The sequence below is a fragment of the Eptesicus fuscus genome, chromosome 21 (genome assembly GCF_027574615.1).
Source record: "Eptesicus fuscus isolate TK198812 chromosome 21, DD_ASM_mEF_20220401, whole genome shotgun sequence".
NCBI lineage: Eukaryota > Metazoa > Chordata > Mammalia > Chiroptera > Vespertilionidae > Eptesicus > Eptesicus fuscus.
This window is the reverse complement of record NC_072493.1, coordinates 35379062-35400299: the sequence shown is the minus strand read 5'-3', so window position 1 is coordinate 35400299 and position 21238 is coordinate 35379062. Positions and strand designations below refer to the sequence as shown.

Below are 21238 nucleotides of genomic sequence, written 5' to 3'. Positions count from 1 at the left end.
TCTGACCAGTTCTTGCAGCTCTAAAATCATGGCTCATGTAAGTTTGTGTTTCTCTCTTTATGAAATGTAATTTTTTTCAGGTTTTGTAAACATTTTCATTAATTAACTGAAGCTTTCTAACTGAGCCCATTCAGCAGCTTCTCCCCAGTCTCTCCCAATCTCGTGAGGGATGAAGCCCAGCAGCCCAGGCCCCTCTAGTGTGCCCCTCTCTTCTCCATCAAGGTCTATGTGTGACGTGACCAAATTATTCAGTATCTCCTGTGTGTTTGGTCTTTGTCTAGAGCCAGAGGTAAAGCAGAAATGAGGTCCTAGAGGGAGATATTTGCTCTGAGACTCTTAGGACTAGAGAACACTTTAGAGTAGCACTGTCCTAAAAAAATTATAATGTGAGCCACAGACGTGATTTTAAATTTTCTAGTAGTCACACATTGAATGTTCTATAGAATGATAGTGCCTTCTTCATGCACTAGGCAGCATGTCAGTCTCATTAAAAGTATTGAGTAATATGCAAGGCATTTACATAATAAACTTTTTAGTAGTCACATTTTTAAAAAGTAAAAGGAAATGTGCAGTTAATTTTAATGTTTTATTTAACCCAATATAGCAAAAATAGCATCATTTCAAAGTGTAATCAACATAAAATTATTGAGGTATTTTACAATTCCTTTTTAATTTGAAAGCCATCAGTATCTGGTGTGCATTTTATACTTACAGCACATCTAAATCTGGACTAGCCACAATTCAAGTGCTCAATAACCATATGTGTCTAAGCTAGCATATTGGACATTGCAGTGTTAGAGATTTTGTGTATTCACTAAGTCTAAGATATATATAAAATGGACTATTGTATATGAAGAAAATATTCAATAAAGGATTTGTTATAATTAGGAAAAATGCTAATGATAGAACATAATGATGAAGTTAGGTCTGGAAGAAATTCGTTTATGTAAACCCTACTTTTAAAAAATAGATATTATATGGTTCATTTGGGGAAAAGAATTCCATCAATTTTTTTCTCAAATCCTTAAAGGAAAGGAGGTTATAGTAAATCACACTTATTGAGAATTTTTTAGGCCCATTGCAAGAAATGTTCTTATGAACATTATTTTAATTAATCGGGAAATTCTGATAATTACCTGAACAGATATAAAAGTAGATATCCCACAGTACAGAGGCAGTTTTGTCTATTGCATTGGTGGGCAATTATAGCTTGTGAACTAGATTGAGCTAATTACATTTTGAAATAATTTTTTCAATAAAGAAAAAATGGAAGGAAATACAACAGAGACCATATGTGGCATGCAAACTCTAAAGTATTGGTCCTTTTCAGAAAGAAATTTACAAATAATACATGAATTTGTCATTTCAGGATTTGGTGATATTCAGAGATGTGGCTGTAGACTTTTCTCAGGAAGAGTGGAAATGCCTGAACTCATATCAGAGGAATCTGTACAGAGATGTGATATTAGAGAACTATAGCAACTTGGTGTCAGTGGGTAAGCTTATCTGTATCAAATAACTTAGAACTTAACAGGACTGGATTTCAGGGCTGTCTTTAAAATTGGCTGAATAACTTTGTGGTTTTGAAATAGGCACCTTTAGCTATTAAGCTGTGAAATAACACCTTAAATTCCCCCATAATTTAATGATCTTTATATCTTTCTTTGCCTTTTGTATAATCGCCTCTCTTTAATGACCGCTAATTATAAATTCTTAGACACAGTAAAACTGTTACCAGGACCCCCACCCCGCTCACCCCCCGCCCTCTACCGTGTTGACTCGGGCTGCCTGTCGCAATGTCCAATCACGAAGGCAGGGTTGAATCATATAAGGCGTTTATTGAGAAGGCCAGCCCACTAAGAAGACAGGGAGCTTACAGGCATCCAAAACCTGTCTGACAGCAAGGTGCAGGGGACAGGATTGTATAGGAAAAATGGACTGGCCTGAGATTGGGAACAGAATGCAACTGCATTCAGTCCTGGGGGTCAGCAGAATTCAACTGTTGTTCTTGGTTGTCAGGCAATGAGATGATGTCTTGGCTCCTGGTAGGGTCAGCCTGATCATGCTTAACGGTTCTGATTGCTTGCTGGGTACAGTATACATTGTCTGCAGCGGAATCATCTCAGTCACTTTGTTTAGGATCAAAGGGAGTATGCAGGTGCATCGGCCTGAGAAATGATACTTAGAAAAGAATAAAAACGTAACCCTCTATTCCCATATAAGAAACTTAACTCTCTATTCCTATATATATATGTGTGTGTGTGTGTATTCTAGGATTTCAAATTTATATGATTACCTTTCACATTAATTCAGGTGCTCTATCAGATTATAAGTCCCTCCCTATCAAGACCATTGTTAAAGAAATCTGGTTTCAATACTGCTGTAGCTAGTCTTATTATTATCTCTTACTGATTTTAGAGAGAGTAAGGAGGAGAGAGAGAGAACAACATTGATGATATGAGAGAGAAACATTGATTGCCTCCAGTTCATACAACCTAGGTATGTGCCCAGATCTGAAATTAAACCCACCATCTTTTGGTATATGGGACGACGCTCCAACCAACTGAGCCACACTGGCCAGGGCTATACCTAGTCTATTAATCTGCTAACTCACAGTGTGAGTAGGAAGACAAAGGTGTCTGACTCTATATACCTATTGGAAAAGCTTATATATGATGGTGGATTGAATCAACTGTTAAAACTCAAGTGAACACTTGCAATTTACTACAATGATTTTTTGGACATATTTTTAATTTATGATTAATACTTTAAAATGCATGAACTTTGCATTTACCATTGAATGAATATCCTGGCTAATTATTTTTCTCTTAGAAAAATAGCAAAACTAATTATTTTCCTCTTAGCAAAATAGCAAAAATAGTACCTAATAAATACATTTAGTGCCTACTAAGTACTAGAGACTCATCGAAGTGCTTTACGTTTATTAAATCAAACCTCACAAGAATATTATGGGTCGATATTGTTATTATTCCCTTTTAACAACTGAGAACACTGAGGCCCTAGCTACTCAGGTGATAGCAGGATTTGAAACTAATGCTCTCAATCATTAACTTCCTCTTAAGAGATAGCCTGTATGGTTTAAATTAAAATAAGGTGATGTTTCTACCTCTCTGTCTTTATGATCCTGAAATAACTCTAATATGAGTAATTTTTAATCCCATTATTCATTTTATTTCTGAAGCTTGATGAAGTAATACTTTTATTATATTCCTTTTTCTTCCCATGCAGGATGTTCCATTTCTAAACCAGATGTGATTACCCTATTAGAGCAAGGGAAAGAACCTTGGATGGTTGTGAGGGATGAGAAAAAAAGATGGAGTCTGGGTAAGTGCTAATCAGGCAGAGGTAAGCCATTATAGCATGGTATAGTGCTGCTGTTGGGAAGGAAACACATTCCTTGGTTGTCGATTATGAAGTAAAGACCTTAAACCTGGGAAGAAAACTTAGATCGCAGCATGAGTCACCAAAGAAATTTTACCTATACTTCCATTACCACTTATTTCTTCACTAATATTTCCCTCTAATTTCAACGAGGGAAAGTTTTCTTCCCTAATAACAACCATTTTACCTGTATTTTGGATCATATCCTTTTTAGTTCATCTTTTATATTTAGCCTATTTATTTCTTCATTGCCCTCTTTTTATGGTGTTTGCTTTATAGTAGGAAAGTCAAGCAATAAACACAAACAAATGCATTACCAGATATCATGAAGTGATTAAGTATTATGAGCAAAAATGAGTAGAGTAAGAATTATGATGGGAGAATGGGGTAATGTTGGATAGGGTGATTAGGGAAGGGGAACCAATTGGAGGAGGCTCCAACTTGTCAAAGATGGAATCATTTGAGCACCTATACACATAACTACAATGTGTTACAACAAAATATGCTTAAATATGTTTAATCCCATCAATTCTTAATGATAATGACAGCAAATTGTTCATTACTGGGAACTACTAGAGATTTAACTTATTTGGAAGATAGAAATTTAAAGAAAAAGAAGCATTTCTCTTGCCTTCCTTACTATAAGAACTGTTCTTATAGTAAAGAATATTTTTATTTAAAAAATGTTCAGTGGATAAATGAAGAATAATTGAATATTTCCATTTTGGAACCTATAATGAACTATTGGATCTAGGCATTGAACATTAATGCTGATCACATCACAAAAATAAAGACAATCAGACATTATATTTCTTCTAATGTACAGACACAATATCACCTAGGAAATAACTTTGCCAACAAAATTGATACTATGTCTGATAAAATTTCTAAAGCCAATTATCAATTAATAGGAAGATATAATCAACAAAATTCAGAATATGGGAAAAACTACAGGGCCAAATCCAGTTTCTTCAAGAAAAATCAAAAGATAGCAGGAGAACATATAGATTAAAAAGGATGTAAACAACATATTAACCAGTTGTACTCTATGGGATTTGGATCAATTATGATTTTAGAGATAGTTGAAACTATGATTTTTAAAAAATTGGTTTCAGAGAGGGAGAGGGAGGGAAAGAGAGATAGAAACATCAATGATGAGAGAGAATCACCAATTGGCTGCCTCCTGCACACCCCACACTGAGGATCAAGTTCATAACCCAGGCTTCCTGGTTCCTAGGTCAATGCTCAAGCACTGAGCCGTGCTGGCTTGGCTGACTTCTGATGATATTAAAAATTGTTCATTATTTAGTTTTGGATAGTGATATTATGATGATGTTTTTTAAAATCCTTTTAGAGATAAATTCTTAAAGAAGTACAAAAATACTTTTTATATATGGAATTTGCTTTAAATAATGTGAACAGAATAGGCTAGGATTGGGCTTGGGTTGATGAGGTTGGGTCATAGATACATGGACGTTTATTATACATTTTTGTGTATGTTAGTAATGCTCTTGTAATAAAGTTTTCTTTTAAAGTTATTGGAAGATAAAAGAAAAGAGAAATGAGAGGTATGGCAGTAGTGAAAATAAGTATACACAAGTCGGAGAACTTTGCCATAAAAGCATTCATGGGGTACAGGAAATGCATTTTTTTAAGGTGTGCAATATTAGAACACAATTATAGGCTGAAGGGAATGATTTAAAAGAGAAGAAAATTGAAGGAGTATATAAAAAGGATAGTTTTGTAAGCAATGACCTTTAGTAGATGGGAAAGAGTAGGAGCTAATTTATGAAGGAAAATTATGCCTATGGTAAGGATATGGATATAAATTGGTTGGATAATATGGTGAAGAGAACTATATTTTTCTTTCAATTGATTCTAATTCCTTGGTGAAATAAGCAGCAAGATAACCAGCAGAATGTGAGGATTATTTAGTATTTTATTGTAATTCAGTATGGACTGTTTAGTATTTGATCAGTATTGATCCTCAGAAGTAAAATTCTGTGGACATAAGGTTTTAATGCTTACAGAATTCTTGATACATTAACCCCAGTGTTAATGTGATTAAAACGCCTCTGTCATAAATATTTTGTATCCCATACCAAATTGTATCAGAAAAAAAATTATTAAAGATATCATACCTCAGCAAACATTAATTTTATGACCAAGTAGTTTGCTTCTCATTTTCTTATTAATTAAAGCTGATACCCTGCAAATAGAAATAACATTTCTCCTTTTATATTGACCTAAGATAAACTAATATTTTGTTTTCACTTAAGCCCTTGATTCTGTAGGATCCAAACTAGTAATTGATTTATTAATTTTAAATTGTTTAATATTTTACATGTATCTTTAAAGTTAGAATATTAAAATTTCCTACCATGGGCGTCTTTTTAAAAAAATATATATGCCAACTTGTATGGGCTTTTACACTGTGAACACCTTCCCATATTTAATTTTTAATTTATTTTGACACTTTCCTTTTAAATTAATTTCAAAGTAAATTCTTTGAAATTACCACCTTATTTTAAGAACATTTTTCATACCTTTATAGCTGATTACTTATTTACTACTATTATGACTATTTAGCTAATTACTGGTCATTTTTATATGTGATCTGTATCATATTTATCTTAATGAGGCCTTGAATTGACTTTTTCCCCCAAATTTTGACAAAATTGCCATAATTTTGTATTGCTTCCTTGACTGGGGAGATGGAGACAGACCAGATGGTAGGGGAGGAGTGAGGAAGGAAGACTTCTACAGATGTCCTAGCAGTATTTTCTGTGCCATTCATTAACCTGACTGCTCACATTTCATCTACATGATTTAAATCATTTTTACCTTTTAATATATTTTTAGTATATCCTTTTAAAATAAACTTATGGAAATGGAAATGCATACAAAAATACAGAAATCGTAAGCATTCAACTCACTGAATTTTTACAAAGTGATCACATTCATATGATCAGATACAGAAAATCAGTAGCTTCCTCCTAACTCCTAGTCATTCCTTCCCACCAAAGTTAGCCACTATCCTGACTTATAACAACTCCATAAATTAGTTTTACTATTTTCTGGCTTTATGAAAATGCAGCCACACAGTATATATTCTTTTATGTCTGGTTTTGTTTAATCACTATTATGTTTGTGATATTGAATTATGTTGTGTGCACTTGTAGATTATTCATTTTCATTGGTATACAGTATTGTGTTGTATCAATTTGTCATAATTTACTTAGCAATTCTTCTGTTGATGAACACTTCTTTCCAGTTTGAGCAAATTAAAAATAATGTTGCTGTATTATGCATTTTTAAAAATACCTTTTTAAAAAAAAGTATTGAACTCTTTATTGAAAAAATTTTGAGAAACTTTGTAACAGTTGTACCTAGTTATAGAAATTCAAATGAAGATAAGTAGAACCTCTCATTACCTTGGTTGTGAAAGCAGGAGAAAGTTTATTCATGACTATGCAAAGTAGAAAATGATCTACAGTTGAGATATCTGAAAGTGAAAGTAGACAGGTAGTTGAAAGGATAATCACATATAAAGAAATCACCATTTTCCATTTATATGTTTGTCTAGAGGCCCAGTGCACGAAATTCATGCACGGGGAGGGGGGTGTCTCTCAGCCCAGCCTGCACCCTATCCAATCTGGGACCCCTCGAGGGATGTCCAACTGCCCCTTTAGGCCCGATCGTACAGGGATCGGGCCTAAACGGGCAGTCGGACATCCCTCTCACAATCCAGGACTGCTGGATCCCAAATGCTCGCCTACCTGCCTTCCTGATTGCCCCTAACCACTTCTGCCTGCCAGCCTGATCACCCCCTAACAACTCCCCTGCCAGCCTGATTGGTGCCTACCTGCTCCCCTGCCAGCCTGTTTGCCCCTAACTGCCCTCCCCTGCAGGCCTGGGTCTCTCCCAACTGCCCTTCCCTGCAGGCCTGGGTCCCTCCCAACTGCCCTCCCCTGCAGGCCTGGGTCCCTCCCAACTGCCCTTCCCTGCAGGCCTGGTTGCCCCCATCTTCCCTCCTCTGCTGGCTTGGTCACCCCTAACTGCCCTCCCCTGCAGGCTTGATCGCCCCCAACTGCCCTCCCTTGCAGGCCTGGTTCCTCCCAACTGCCCTCCCCTGCTGTCCATCTTGTGGTGGCCATCTTGTGTCCACATGGGGGCAGGATCTTTGACCACATGGGGGCAGCCATCTTGTGTGTTGAGTGACAGTCAATCTGCATATTACTCTTTTATTAGATAGGATAAAGGCCTGGTGCATGGGTGGGGGCCGGCTGGTTTGCCCTGAAGGATGTCCCGGATCAGGGTGGGGGTTCCCTTGGGGCATGGGGCAGCCTGGGCGAGGGGCCTGTGGTGGTTTACCGGCCGGCCACACCCCCTGGTGACCCAAGCGGAGGCCCTGGTTTCTGGAGTTTATTTATCTTCTACAATTGAAACTTTGTAGCCTGGAGTGGAGCTAAGCCTTCTGCTTGCTCCGTGGCGGCAACCATTTCTGTTGGGATTTATGTATCTTCTATAATTAAAACTTTGTGGCCTTAAGCGGAGGGCTGGGCTGGGCAAGGTGTGCAGAAAGCTTGGCTTCCTCCATCGCCGGGGAAACCCAAGCCTCCCTCCTGGTCTCTCTGTGGCCGTAGCCATCTTGGTTGGGTTTATTTGCATATTTTCTCCTGATTGGCTGGTGGGCTTGGCTTGTCATGGCTTGTGGGTGTAGCAAAGTGATGGTTAATTTGCATATTACTCTTTTATTAGATAGTATTGAGATAGCTTACATGTGCTTTTGTTTCCCATCGCTATAGGAAATGATGAAAAAGAATATTTAATCAGTGTAGTAAACTACAAGATTGAAGGGAGGCAATATATGCAATACTTTTAGCTAATTATGGGAACTAAATAGACAATTACTATGTCCTATGGATTTGTTAGTCAATGATAATTGAGAGATTATTTCTGCCTTTGGGAAGGTTTAAAGTAAAAAAATAAAGAGAATAAATACTAGGAAAATTCATGAATATATAACAACAAAATTGAAGAAGTGTTAAGCATGAAACAAGTTACTAAGACAGAAAAGAAAGGTTATAAATTAGATGAAGTCAACGGGTAATTTTTCTGATTTAACATGAAAGGAATTCAACCATGTGAAGAACCTACATCAGCATTTGGAGGAATTTTAATGGCCAGTAGAAATCTCTAGGAAATTGAAAGATCATGACATAGGACTTAGGGAGCAAAGGGGACAGTCAGTGTTTTGAAATATTTTATGGTAAACAGGCCATGTTATTCATGGTAAGATGTTTATACTTTATTCTAATTGAAAAAGTAATAACTGAAAACTTCAAGTAGAGATTCTCAAACTTTGATCTGCATCCAAATAATCTGATCTTACCAGTATTTTTTATTCCCCCTAACTTTCTTCAAATTACATGATTATTTTAGAGTTTTCTAGCCCATTTACTTCAGTGGCTTTCTTTTCTTTCTTTTTTCTTTTTTTCCCTATTTTAAAGTTTTTGTTTGCCTATTTGTTTGTGTGGGGGTTTTTTTTAGAATAAGGAAATAGCGTGCATTTATCTTCTTCTTTTTTTTTTTTTCAGATTTGGAATCCAAAAAGTTACCTCAAAAGGACATTTATGAAATGAATTTATCTCAATGGGAGATAATGGAAAACATTAGAAGTTGTAGCATAGAAGACTGCTTTTTCAGAAAAAAAAGTGAATATAAAAAGTTTGAGAGACAAAAAGGTCCTCAAAAGGGATATTCCAGGCAAGTGAAAAAAAACACCTCTGAAAAAAGGCCCACTTACAGAAAACTCAAATCTCTTACTTTATATCAGAGAATTCCTAATAGAGAGAAACCCTATGAATGTGGGGAGTGTGGAAAGGCTTTTAGAGTACGCCAACAACTTACTTTCCATGAGAGAATTCACACTGGTGAGAAGCCCTATGAATGTAAAGATTGTGGTAAAGCCTTTAGACAGTGTGCCCACCTTAGTCGACACCAGAGAATTCATACTCCTGACAAACTTCTTGAATGTAAAAAATGTGGAAAGATCTTCACATGTAGTGCAGATCTTCGAGTACATCAGAGAATTCATATTGGTGAGAAGCCCTATGAATGTAAAGAATGTGGGAAGTCCTTTAGAGTGCGAGGACAACTTAATCTTCATCAAAGAATTCATACTGGTGAGAAGCCCTATGAATGTAAGGAATGTGGGAAGACCTTCAGACAGTATGCACACCTTACTCGCCATCAAAGACTTAATATTGCTGAGAAGTGCTATGAATGTAAGGAATGTGGCCAGGCTTTTCTGTGTAGTACAGGCCTTAGAATACATCACAAACTTCATACTGGTGAAAAACCCTATGAATGTAAGGATTGTGGAAAAGCCTTCAGAGTGAGGCAACAACTTACTCTCCATCAGAGAATTCATACTGGTGAGAAACCCTATGATTGTAAGGACTGTGGGAAGACCTTTAGTCGTGGCTATCATCTGACTCTCCATCAGAGAATTCATACTGGTGAGAAACCTTATGAATGTAAAGAATGTCAGAAGTTCTTTCGTCGTTATTCAGAACTTATTTCACATCAGGGTATTCACATTGGAGAGAAGCCCTATGATTGTAAGGAATGTGGGAAAGCATTTAGACTGTTTTCCCAACTTACTCAACATCAGAGTATTCATTTTGGTGAGAAACCTTATAAATGTAAGGAATGTGAGAAGACATTTAGATTGCTCTCACAACTTACTCAACACCAGAGTATTCATACCGGTGAGAAACCCTATGAATGTAAGGAATGTGGGAAGGCCTTTAGACTTCATTCATCACTTATTCAGCATCAGAGAATTCATTCTGGAGAGAAACCATACAATTGTAAGGAATGTAAGAAGGCATTTAGACAACACTCACACCTTACTTACCATCAGCGAATTCATAATGTAACTAAATAGTTGTGAGAAAGCTTTCCATTGTGAATTTTGTGTTAAGGAGCATTGGAAAAGTTTTTAAATGTAGAGATCCCTTTTACTTCATTCTTACAACTAACTTAAGAGGTTTTATTTTAAAGGAAGAATGTGTTCATGAACATGAAGAAGACATTCATCACCATTTAAATTATGTTAAACTTGAGGAAATTGATTCTAGAATGAAATTCTCTTAAAGGATTGAATGTGGAAAAGAAATTGATAAAGTAATGTTTTTCAGTAGAGTATTTTGCAACACATGAAGTTAATGGGACTAGGCAGGATTAGAGGTTAAAAACATTAGATGAAAGATTTCTAGGAACTTGATTGTGAAAAGGTCAGCTTGACAACATGTGAACCCACTGATCAATTTTAACCTCATCAAAAACAAGACAAATTCAGGGAATAGAACACATTTTAAAAGCAATTAAATATAAAATATGGGTAATTCTACAAGAGGGATTTACCTGGCCTCTCGACCAATAAATAGGCACTGAAAAAGTGGAAGTGAAACTCATAGATATTAAATCCTCAGAGGTGTATGAATCAAATATAAATAACGTTAAGAAATTATGTTTTTATTAAGTGACTAGAGGCCCGGTGCACAAAATTCGTGCACGGGGGGGGGGCTGTCCCTCAGCCCAGCCTGCACCCTCTCCAATCTGGAACGCCTTGAGGGATATCCGACTGCCCGTTTAGGCCTGATCCCGGTAGGATCAGGCCTAAACGGGCAGTCGGACATCCCTCTCACAATCCAGGACTGCTGGCTCCCAACTGCTCGCCTACCTCCCTTCCTGATTGCCCCTAACCGCTTCTGCCTGCCAGCCTGATCACCACTCCCCTGCCAGCCTGAATGATGCTTAACTGCTTCCCTGCCAGCCTATTTGCCCTTAACTGCCCTCCCCTGCAGGCCTGGTCACCCCTAACTGCCCTCCCCTGCAGGCCTGGTCGCCCCTAACTGCCCTCTCCTGCAGGCCTGGGTCCCTCCCAACTGCCCTTCCCTGCAGGCCTGGTCGCCCCCAACTTCCCTCTGCCGGCTTGGTCACTCTTAACTTCCCTCCCCTACAGGCTTGATCGCCCCCAACTGCCCTCCCTTGCAGGCCTGGTCCCTCTCACCTGCCCTCCCCTGCTGGCTTGATCGCCCACAACTGCCCTCCCTTGCAGGCCTGGTCCCTCCCAACTGCCCTCCCCTGCTGTCCATCTTGTGGTGGCCATCTTGTGTCCACATGGGGGCAGGATCTTTGACCACATGGGGGCAGCCATCTTGTGTGTTGAAGTGATGGTCAATCTGCATATTACTCTTTTATTAGATAGGATAGAGGCCTGGTGCACGGGTGGGGGCCAGCTGGTTTTCCTTGAAGGATGTCCCAGATCAGGGTGGGGGTTCCCTTGGGGCATGGGGCGGCCTGGGCCTGTGGTGGTTTGCTGGCCGGCCACACCCCCTGGTGACCCAAGCAGAGGCCCTGGTATCTGGGGTTTATTTATCTTCTACAATTGAAACTTTGTAGCCTGGAGCGGAGCCAAGCCTTCTGCTTGCTCTGTGGTGGCAGCCATTTCTGTTGAGATTTATGTATCTTCTATCATTGAAACTTTGTAGCCTTGAGTGGAGGCCTAGGTGGTTTTCCTCCATTGCCTGGGAAACCCAAGCCTCCCTCCTGCTCTCTGTGGCTGTAGCCATCTTGGTTGGGTTTATTTGCATATTTGTTCTTGATTGGCTGGTGGGCGTGGCTTGTGGGTGTAGCAGAGTGATGGTTGATTTGCATATTACTCTTTTATTAGATAGGATTATAACATGTTTATGTAAAAATGTCTGAAGTGGATACAGGCAAGATGATATGATGTTTGTAATTTTCTTTAAAATACTCATGAGAAAGAAGATGGATAACAAGTTTGTTAAAATGGTGGTCAGCCCTGCTGGGTAGCTCAGATTGTTAGAGTATTGTCCCAATATGCCAAGGTTGCAGATTTGTTCCCCAGTCAGGACACATACAAGAAGCAACCAATGAATGCATAAATAAGTGGAACAACAAATCAATGTTTCTCTCTCTCCCTCCCTCCAACTCCCTTCTCTCTCTCTGAAATCTATAAATAAAAAAATTGTAAAAGGTGGTAAGATACTTGGATAAATGGCTATTGTGTATATTTTTTCTATTTTCTCTACTTCTATGTCTAAAATTTTCTATAATGTTCCTTTAAAGGTAAAATTATGTAATGTTATAATCAGTGTGATGTGAGTAATTTTTAAAAAAATAAATCTTTATTTTTCAGATTATTACAGGTGTTTCTCTTTTTTCCCCCATAGCTTCCCTCCACCTGATTCCCCACCCCACCCCATGCCCTTACCCCCCACCACTGTCTTCATCCATAGGTGTAAGATTTTTGTCCAATCTCTTCCCGCTCCCCTCAAAACCTCTTCCCCCTGAGAATTGCCCGTCAACTCCCTTTCTATGTCCCTGATTCTATTATATTAATCAGTCCATTCTGTTCATCAGATTTTTTTATTCACTTGATTTTTAGATTCACTTGTTGGTAGGTATGTATTTGTTGTCATTTTGTTGTTAATAATTTTTATCTTTACCTTTTTCTTCTTCTTCCTCTTCTTAAAGAATACCCTTCAGTATTTCATATAATCCTGGTTTGGTGGTGATGAACTCCTTTAGCTTTTTCTTGTCTGTGAAGCTCTTTATCTGACCTTCAATTCTGAATGATAGCTTTGCTGAGTAGAGTAATCTTGGTTGTAGGTTCTTGCTGTTCATCACTTTGAATATTTCTTGCCACTCCCATCTGGCATGCATAGTTTCTGTTGAGAAATCAGCTGACAGTTGTATGGGTACTCCCTTGTAGGTAACTGTTTTTCTCTTGCTGCTTTCAAATTCTCTCCTGTCTTTTGCCCTTGGCATTTTAATTATGATGTGTCTTGGTGTGGTCCTCTTTGGATTCCTCTTGTTTGGGGTTCTGTATGCTTCCTGGACTTGTAAGTCTATTTCTTTCACCAGGTAGGGAAAGTTTTCTGTCATTATTTCTTCTAATAGGTTTTCAATATTTTGCTCTCTCTCTTCTTCTGGCACCCCAATAATTCTGATGTTGGTATGCTTGAAGTTGTCCCAGAGGCTCCTTACACTATCTTCATATTTTTGGATTCTTTCTTTTTGTTTTTCTGGTTGGGTGTTTTTTGTTTCCTCATATTTCAGATCTTTGGTTTGATTCTTGGGGTCCTATGATCTACAGTTGAATTTCTGTATGTTCTTTGTTTCAGACAGTGTATGCTTAATTTCTGACTGGTCCTTTTCCATTTCTTTTGGCATTCTCATTAAGGTCCTTGAAGGTCTCACTAATTTCCTCGAAGGTCTCATCAAGTTTTTCAGTGGTTTTTAGAAGATTCTTGAGTAACCTTATAAATGTGGTTTTGAACTCTATGTCCAGTAGTTTACTTTCCTCCATTTCTTTCATTCGTGACATGTTTCTTTGTCTTCGCATTTTGGCTGCTTCTCTGTGTTGATGGAGTGGCTTTGTGTGGTAGGTGACCTATAGGGGCCAGTGGCTCAGCCTCCCCAATCACCTGATATGGATGCTCTTGGTCACCCCTTTGTGGGCTGAGTGCAAAGTCTTGGTGTAGTTAAGCCTTGATTGCTGTTGGTACACTGGTAGGAATTGACCTCCAGGCCAACTGGCTGTGAGGACCTGCTGTGTCTATAATGGAAGAACTGCTGTGCTGGAGACATGCTTATGGGGCAGGACTTGTTTCAGTGGGGCTTTGGTTCTCACTGAGTCTGCCTCTTGAATGTGTCACTTATGGATGTGAGGAGTTGAAATCTGGTATTGTCTCACACTGACCACTAGGTACATTGGCTTCTGGATCTCCAATGGGATGCAGGTCAGCTACTGTCTGGAGCCACCCAGCAGGAGCTACAGCGAGAACTACAGTTTTCTCCTCTTTGCTTGGGATTTGGAGGTTTTGGAGCTGTCTGACCAGAGCTGCAGTTTGTTAGGTTAAGCTGCCATAGGGCAAGCCATTTATATGCAAAAGCTGCTGTGTGAAGCTTGGGTGTGTTTGTAGATTGTGTGGGGCGGGGTCTCAGGGAGTCACTAGGATAGGGCGTGGCAAACAGTGATGGCTGCCAGTCAGCCATCTCTGTGTCTCGCGCCCCAGCGCAGTAAACAATGATTCTCTGCAAGCAAGCCACCTTCCCTTTCCAACCCGATGGCAGACAGTCCAGCTTCTCCCCGTAAGAGTTTGGGTCTCCAGCATCTCCCCAGAAACTAGAGTTCAGAGTAATCAGGAGCTGGTCTCCCTTCAGGTTGAAAAAATCAGCGCACCCAGTTGCCCGCTGCCAGCCCGATTCGCGCGCCTCTGTACCTCAGCTTTTCAGCGCTTGTGCACATCTCAATGCTCTTTTCTCTTTCCTTCTAGTTGTAGAACTTCCACTCAGCCAGCTTTCCCATGGTTCTGGGTGATAGATGTTTTGTCTTCTAGTTGTAGTTTTGAAATTGTTGTGCAAGGCAGCAGTTTAGGTGTTTACCTATGCCGCCATCTTGGTTTCTCTCGTCTTCTGTTTCTTTTGATGCTTTCAGGAACTTCTAAATCTTAAAGAGTTTCGCACACTGAGAACTGTCTCTGTAAAAACCCGCTATCACCAGGGTCGCTCAAAGGAAGATTTGCTGGGTTAATCGGAAGCACTGGCTGTTTTGCTTCGACGTGAGTAATTTTTAAATGAATTATTTTTTAAAATGCCTATATCTCAGAACTTGTGGTTGTTGACAAAGCTCTAAACACTGGGGTTAAACATGCTCTAATGTATTGGGGAAATTAAGAATGAGGGTCCAGATTTTAGTTAGTTAACCTATTGCTATATCTGTTAATAGTGACTATCTCATAGTACTTCATATATTTAAAGAATGAGTAAAAGCAGTTACCACTAAATGTGGAGATTAATGAAATAGATCTGCATTATGTCATAAGGTAGTTCCTAGCACTCTGACTGGGTGGCTCAATTCGTTGGAGCATCTTCTCATATCCCAAAAGATTGCAGGTTCTAGTTCCAGTCAGGGCACATACATAGGTTGTGGGTTTGATCCTTGGTTGGGTGCATACAGTAAGTGACCAGTGAATGTTTCTCACTTCAATGTTTTTCTCTTCCTCTCTCCTCTTCCTCTCTAAATCAATAAAATATATCCTAAAAATAAGATAGTTGCTAGCAACATGTTGACCACTAGAATTTAAACTATTAAGAACTTGAAATGTGGCTATTTCAAATTAAAATAGTGTTAAGTGTAAAATACACATGGGGTTTTGAAGACTTAGTTGTAAAAAAAGAATGTAATATATCCATTTCTCACAGCATTCTCTGCTGTGATTGGGAAGCAGTGATACTCAGTGGATTGCATCGTTGTATAATCCAGTTTAAGTGTTTTTCTGCTTCCAAGTAGCATGTTCACAATACTGAGATCTTTTTGGTTCTAGCCTGAGTCATGCTGGATTTTTTTTTTTTTTTCATGAAAGATGGCCTGGGGTTGCAGCTGACTTGACTAGTCCTTTTTCATGTCTTTGACATTCTCATTAAGATCCTTGAGAGTCTCATGAAGATCCTGAGTTACCTTATAAACATTGTTTTGAACTCTGTATCAAGTAGTTTGCTTGCTTCCATTTCTTTCATTTGTAATTTATTTTTGTCTCTGCATTTTAGCTCCTTCCCTGTTTCTATGTCTCCTGGAATTAGTAGAGTTGCCTTATGTAGTAGGTGTCCTATAGGGCCCAGTAGCTTAGCCTCCCCAATCATCTGAGCTGGGCACTTTAGGTGCACCCCTGTGTGATCTGTGTACACAGTTTTGTAGTTTAGCCTTGATTGCTGTTGGCATCACTGGGAGGAGTTGGCCACCAAGCCAATTGGCTGTGAGGACAAGTTGTGACTACAGTAGGAGAGTTTCTCTGTAGGAAACATCCCTATGGAGCAGGAATTGCTTCAGTGGGGTTTTGGTGCTCACTAGGTCTGCCCCTTGAGTGTGTCATTTATGGATGTGCAGAGTTGTAATCTGCTATGCTCTGAATCTGTCCACTGGCCTAAGGCCTCCAGGAAGGTGCAAAGTCAGTCACTACCTGGAGACACCTGACAGGAGCTAGAGGGATCTGTACATGGCTACTATTTGCTATTTGTATTGGGGTTGGAGGTGCCCAGGCAAGGCCCAGCTGTGAAGTAAGGCAGGCTGGTGCTGGTGCTAGTGCCAGTTCTTGGGCCTTTTATAGGTTTGGGGCATGCTGTCACCAGCTGCAGCTTGTTTGGGAGATTTTAGTAGAGTCTGAAGCCTGAGATAGGACATTCATATGGAAAAGCTGCTGTAATCAGCTTGGGTAGGGCTGCAAAATGGATGGGATGGGGGTCTCAGGTAATCCCCAGGGCAGAGCATATAGTGTACTCCAGGCTGATGGAGACTCAGATATGGCTACCAGTCAGCCCTGCAACAGGGAAGGTCCCAGCACAGGAACAATGACCCCTCTGTGCCGGGGTTCTTGTCCCAGCATTACAAAGGGGTGCAGCAATCTGGAGAAAGGCTGTGCATAGATGATTAAAGAGTCCAAAGACAAAAGATAATTTTGAAAGGCATTGGGGGTCAGAGGAGCTTCAGCTAAAGGAGCTAAAGACTACCCCTTGACTCAGGATCCCATGCTTTTTATTAACACAATTTGTCCTAAGGCAAGGTGGGGATAATACACGTCAAAGGGTAGGGTTTCAAAGGGTAGGGTTTACAGAAGCATTGTCAGATTAGGGAATAGCCTACAGCTGTTCAGGTGTTTGGCCAATAGGAGGCAATAACATGCAGATTAAGATGCCCTGAGCTCTCTGGCAGCAAATGATTATCCTATTCAGGTTTGGGGGAGATGCTTTTTAGCCATCCCAGATGATTCAGCCCTGCTGACATCCTGGAATTGGCTTCCAGCACCTCTGAACACCTCCATTTCCTGCCCTGGTGCCAGACAATCCAGTTCTTCCCCGTATGTGTCTAGATCCCCAAATCCTCTCAGCCCTGGGAGTCCAAGTACATTCATACTTGGGCCCATTGAATGGAAACCCTGGGTATCCAGCAGCCTCTGTTGTCACTCAGCCACAATCCCTGCTGGTTTTTACAGCCTGTAGTTGCAGAGACTTCTCTTCCCCAGCTCTAGAAACCTGGGCTGTGGGGCTGGGACCCCTTGCTCCTCACAGGCAGCCTCTGCAGAGATGATCTCCCTCTTAATTACAAAATTGGTACTCAATGGGTGTCAGGCCAGCCAGTCAATGGCCTCACACACACCCCCCAGCCCCCACGAGTCTCAATGTACTTTACTGCTCTAGTTGTAGCACTTCCATTCAGTCAGCTTTCAGGCGGTTCTGAATGATAGTTGTTCTGCAATTTAGTTGTAATTTTTATGTGATTGTGGGAGATGGTGGGTACAGGTGTTTACCTACACTGCCATCTTGGTTCTCCTGTCTTCCATTTTTATATTGTTAGAAACTTCTCAGCTAGTCTTCAGGTGGTTCTCAATGATGGTTGATCTGTAGTTTATAATTTTGATGTGGTTTTGGGAGAAAGCAAGCAGTGTTTAATTATTCTATCTTGACCAGAAATCAGGACACATTTTTGTATCATTACCACCTAAGTATGTATCATGTAAAAGATAGTGTTTAAGACTTAAAGTGGATAACCTATCCTTACATAGACATGTTACTGACATATATTATAAAATTCAGTTTTGTAACTTTTTCGAAGAAGTATATTATTGTATAGTTCTTCTTATATGTGGAGAAACTATCAGCCTATGACCACAGATAAGTAGACTTTAAAATAATGTCATATTTCCAATACTGTATTATAAATATGACTCTTAATGCGTTAAGCGCCCAGCCTGTTTTGTCTTCCAGACAGAAAGTATAGTGTCAGTCACCAGTGATTGACTGGGACTTAATGTGTTAATACTGTATGCTACAAAAAATTTTTATTTGTTCATGTATAGGCCAGGCTGCCATGAGACAATCATATTGTTGCTTCTTTGTTATTGCATTGTTATATGTATAAATGAATTTTTCACATCTTTATTTTTGATGTGCAGTTAGTAATATGTGTAACATCTACATTGCTTTGTTTCATAAAAGACAACATTGGTATATGTACTGATAATTCATCGTACAGATGATATAAATTTATGGTATCACTAAATACAATAATGTATTTTATTTTCTTTATGATAGTCTTAAAAATGCTTAGAAAGCATTTCCCTTTTGGAGGCTCCTATCTTGGTTAACTGCTTTTCCTCCTGAGGAGTGCAAGCTGAGTTAGCAAGAGGGGAAAGGACAGGAGTGAGATGAAAAATCGGGGTTACAGGATGGAGGGCTGCTTCAAGTGTTTAAGCAGCGTTTTGACATATATACAAGCTCCTTAAATATGAACTAATACCATTTTGAAGACTATCCTACCTTTCACAGTGCTTTGAATACAAATTCTCAGTATTTTAACATGCAGTAGAGATGTTAAGGTTCTACAACTTATTCCAAGTGTTTTAGAAACACTTACACATTCCCCTGGTCTGTTATTTTGAGCTCGGAGTTTTAACATTTTAATACAGGAATCATACCAGCTCTTTAAAGGTACATTATTACTACTTTGAACACTAGCCTAACTATCATTTTTTATTTCTTAGAGTTTTGAATACTTTCATACTGTTATATAGCTCTATGAAAATGAATTTTTAAGTGTTTCACCAACATTCTTCCAAAAACGCCAACTCATTTTGACAGGAATAATAAATGTGAACAATATTGCACTCCTCAGCTCTTTGAACACGATTTCCAAGTGACAAAAGTGTGTCATTCAGATATTATATCTATTTGAACATGTATTCCTAGTGTATGAAGCACATACCTAAATATTTCCCTAGTCTATCGTTGTGAATTCTCAGTGTTACATTCACTTTTGTCCAGTGATTAAAGCTCATTTATTGTGTATTCCAAATGTTTATACACCATAACCTTAACCTTAACCTTAACCATACCCTAAACGTAACTTTAACCCTAACCCTAATCCTAAACCTAGCCCTAACCCTAACCCTAACCCTAACCCTAACCCTAGTCCTAACCTTGATGATGTCAGCACTCCTAGCAGGTCCCCTGGCCCCAAACCATTAACCACTTGAGTACTTCAGCCTGTCCACGTGGCCCCTCGCCATTGATGACGTCAGCACTTCTGGTTTAAATGCTTAACCAAACTTCTTTCAAAAACACCAGCTCATTGGCACTGAAATATAAATGTAAACAGTATCCAACTCGGTTCTCTGATTTTTGAACACAATTTCCCTGTCATTAAACAATGTCCTCGAGATACTAAGGCTCTTTGTTAATGTATTCCTAGTGTTTCAAGCATGTTCTTAGATATTACCCTGGTTATCATTGTGAATTTTCAGAGTTTGATTCACTATTTTCCAGTGATTCAAGCTAAATCATTGTGTATTCCAAATGCTTATACAACATCACCCTAAACCTAACTCTAGCCCTAAATGTAACCCTAGCACTAACCCTAACCCTAACCTTAAACTTAACTTTAACCATAACCCTAATCCTAACCCTAGCCTTAACCCTTAACCTAACCCTAACCCTAACTCTAACCCTAACCACACCCCTAAACCTAGCCTTAACCTTAACACTAACCCGAACCCTAGACCTAACCCTAACCCTAGCCCTAACCTAATCCTAACCCTAGCCCTAGCTTTAGGCATAGCCTTAACCCTAACCCTAACCCTAATCCTAACCCTAGCTTTAGCCTTAAGCCTAATCCTAACCCTAGCCTTAGCCTTAACCCTAACCCTAACCCTAGCCCTAACCCTAACCCTAACCCTAATCCAAGCCCTAGCTCTAGCCCTAACCCTAACCTGAGCCCTAGCCCTAACCCTAAACCTATCCCTAACCCTAGCCCTAGTCCTAACCCTAGCCCGAACCCTAACCCTAACCCTAACCACAGCCCTAATCCTAATCCTTTCCTTAGCCTATCATTCTGAATTCTCAGTGTTGGATTTTTTTTTTACAGTGATTCAGACTCATTCATTGTGAATTTCACGTGTTTCTACAGCCTTTTTACATATATACCAGCTTTTTTCAGTTTTGTCCAGTGTTACAAGCTACCTCAGTGTGAATTCCATGTGTTTATACAGCGTTTTTCCATATATACCAGCTCTAACTTTAGCCCTAAACCTAGCCTTAACCTTAACCCTAAACCTAACCCTAACCCTAGCCCTAACCATAACCATAGCCCTGACCCTAACATTAAACTTAGCCCGAAACCTAGCCCTAATCCTAACCCTAACCCTAAACCTAACTTTATCCCTAACCCTAATTCTAACCCTAACCCTAAAACTAGACCTAGACCTAACCCTAACCGTAACCCTTACTCTAGCCCTAACCCTAGCCTTAACCCTAAAGCTAAACTTAACCCTAACCTGAACCCTAACACTAGCCCTAGCCCTAACCCTAATCCTAACCCTCTTAGGATACTGTTCCTAAGAGCAACCACCTGCCCACTGCCTCCGCCTCCCCGCCTACCAGACGGAAGCACCCAATTGCCCACCAAAGGGCCCGGAGCTCAGCGCAGCCAGCACAGATGCCCAGCCACAGGGGCCAGCGTGTGCACACATACCCTCCTTATGCCTGGGAAAGTGGCACATTGGGCAGGCAGAGGTTGGTGACCTCTGTTCTGAAAATATTGAAAGGTTTCTTGAAGATTTCTTTAAGCTTCCCAAGTTTACGGCCAAGATTTCATCCAGAAAGGTTCTTATTTGTTATTTCTCCAACACCTAAACCTAGAAAAGCCCCCCAGGGCCTCACAGCGAGGCTACCCTGGGAGGAGGGG

At 39.7% G+C, this 21238-nt stretch overlaps 1 protein-coding gene across 1 annotated transcript in view; it reads left to right on the top strand.

Annotated features, from left to right (window-relative positions):
- ZFP1 (ZFP1 zinc finger protein) overlaps positions 1 to 21238 on the top strand; it is an 837904-nt gene that overhangs the window by 152902 nt on the left and 663764 nt on the right. The window contains exon 8 of the mRNA XM_054710126.1: positions 9486 to 10345. Coding sequence (XP_054566101.1) covers positions 9486 to 10345 — 860 coding nt within the window. The remainder of the gene's footprint in view (positions 1 to 9485; positions 10346 to 21238) is intronic.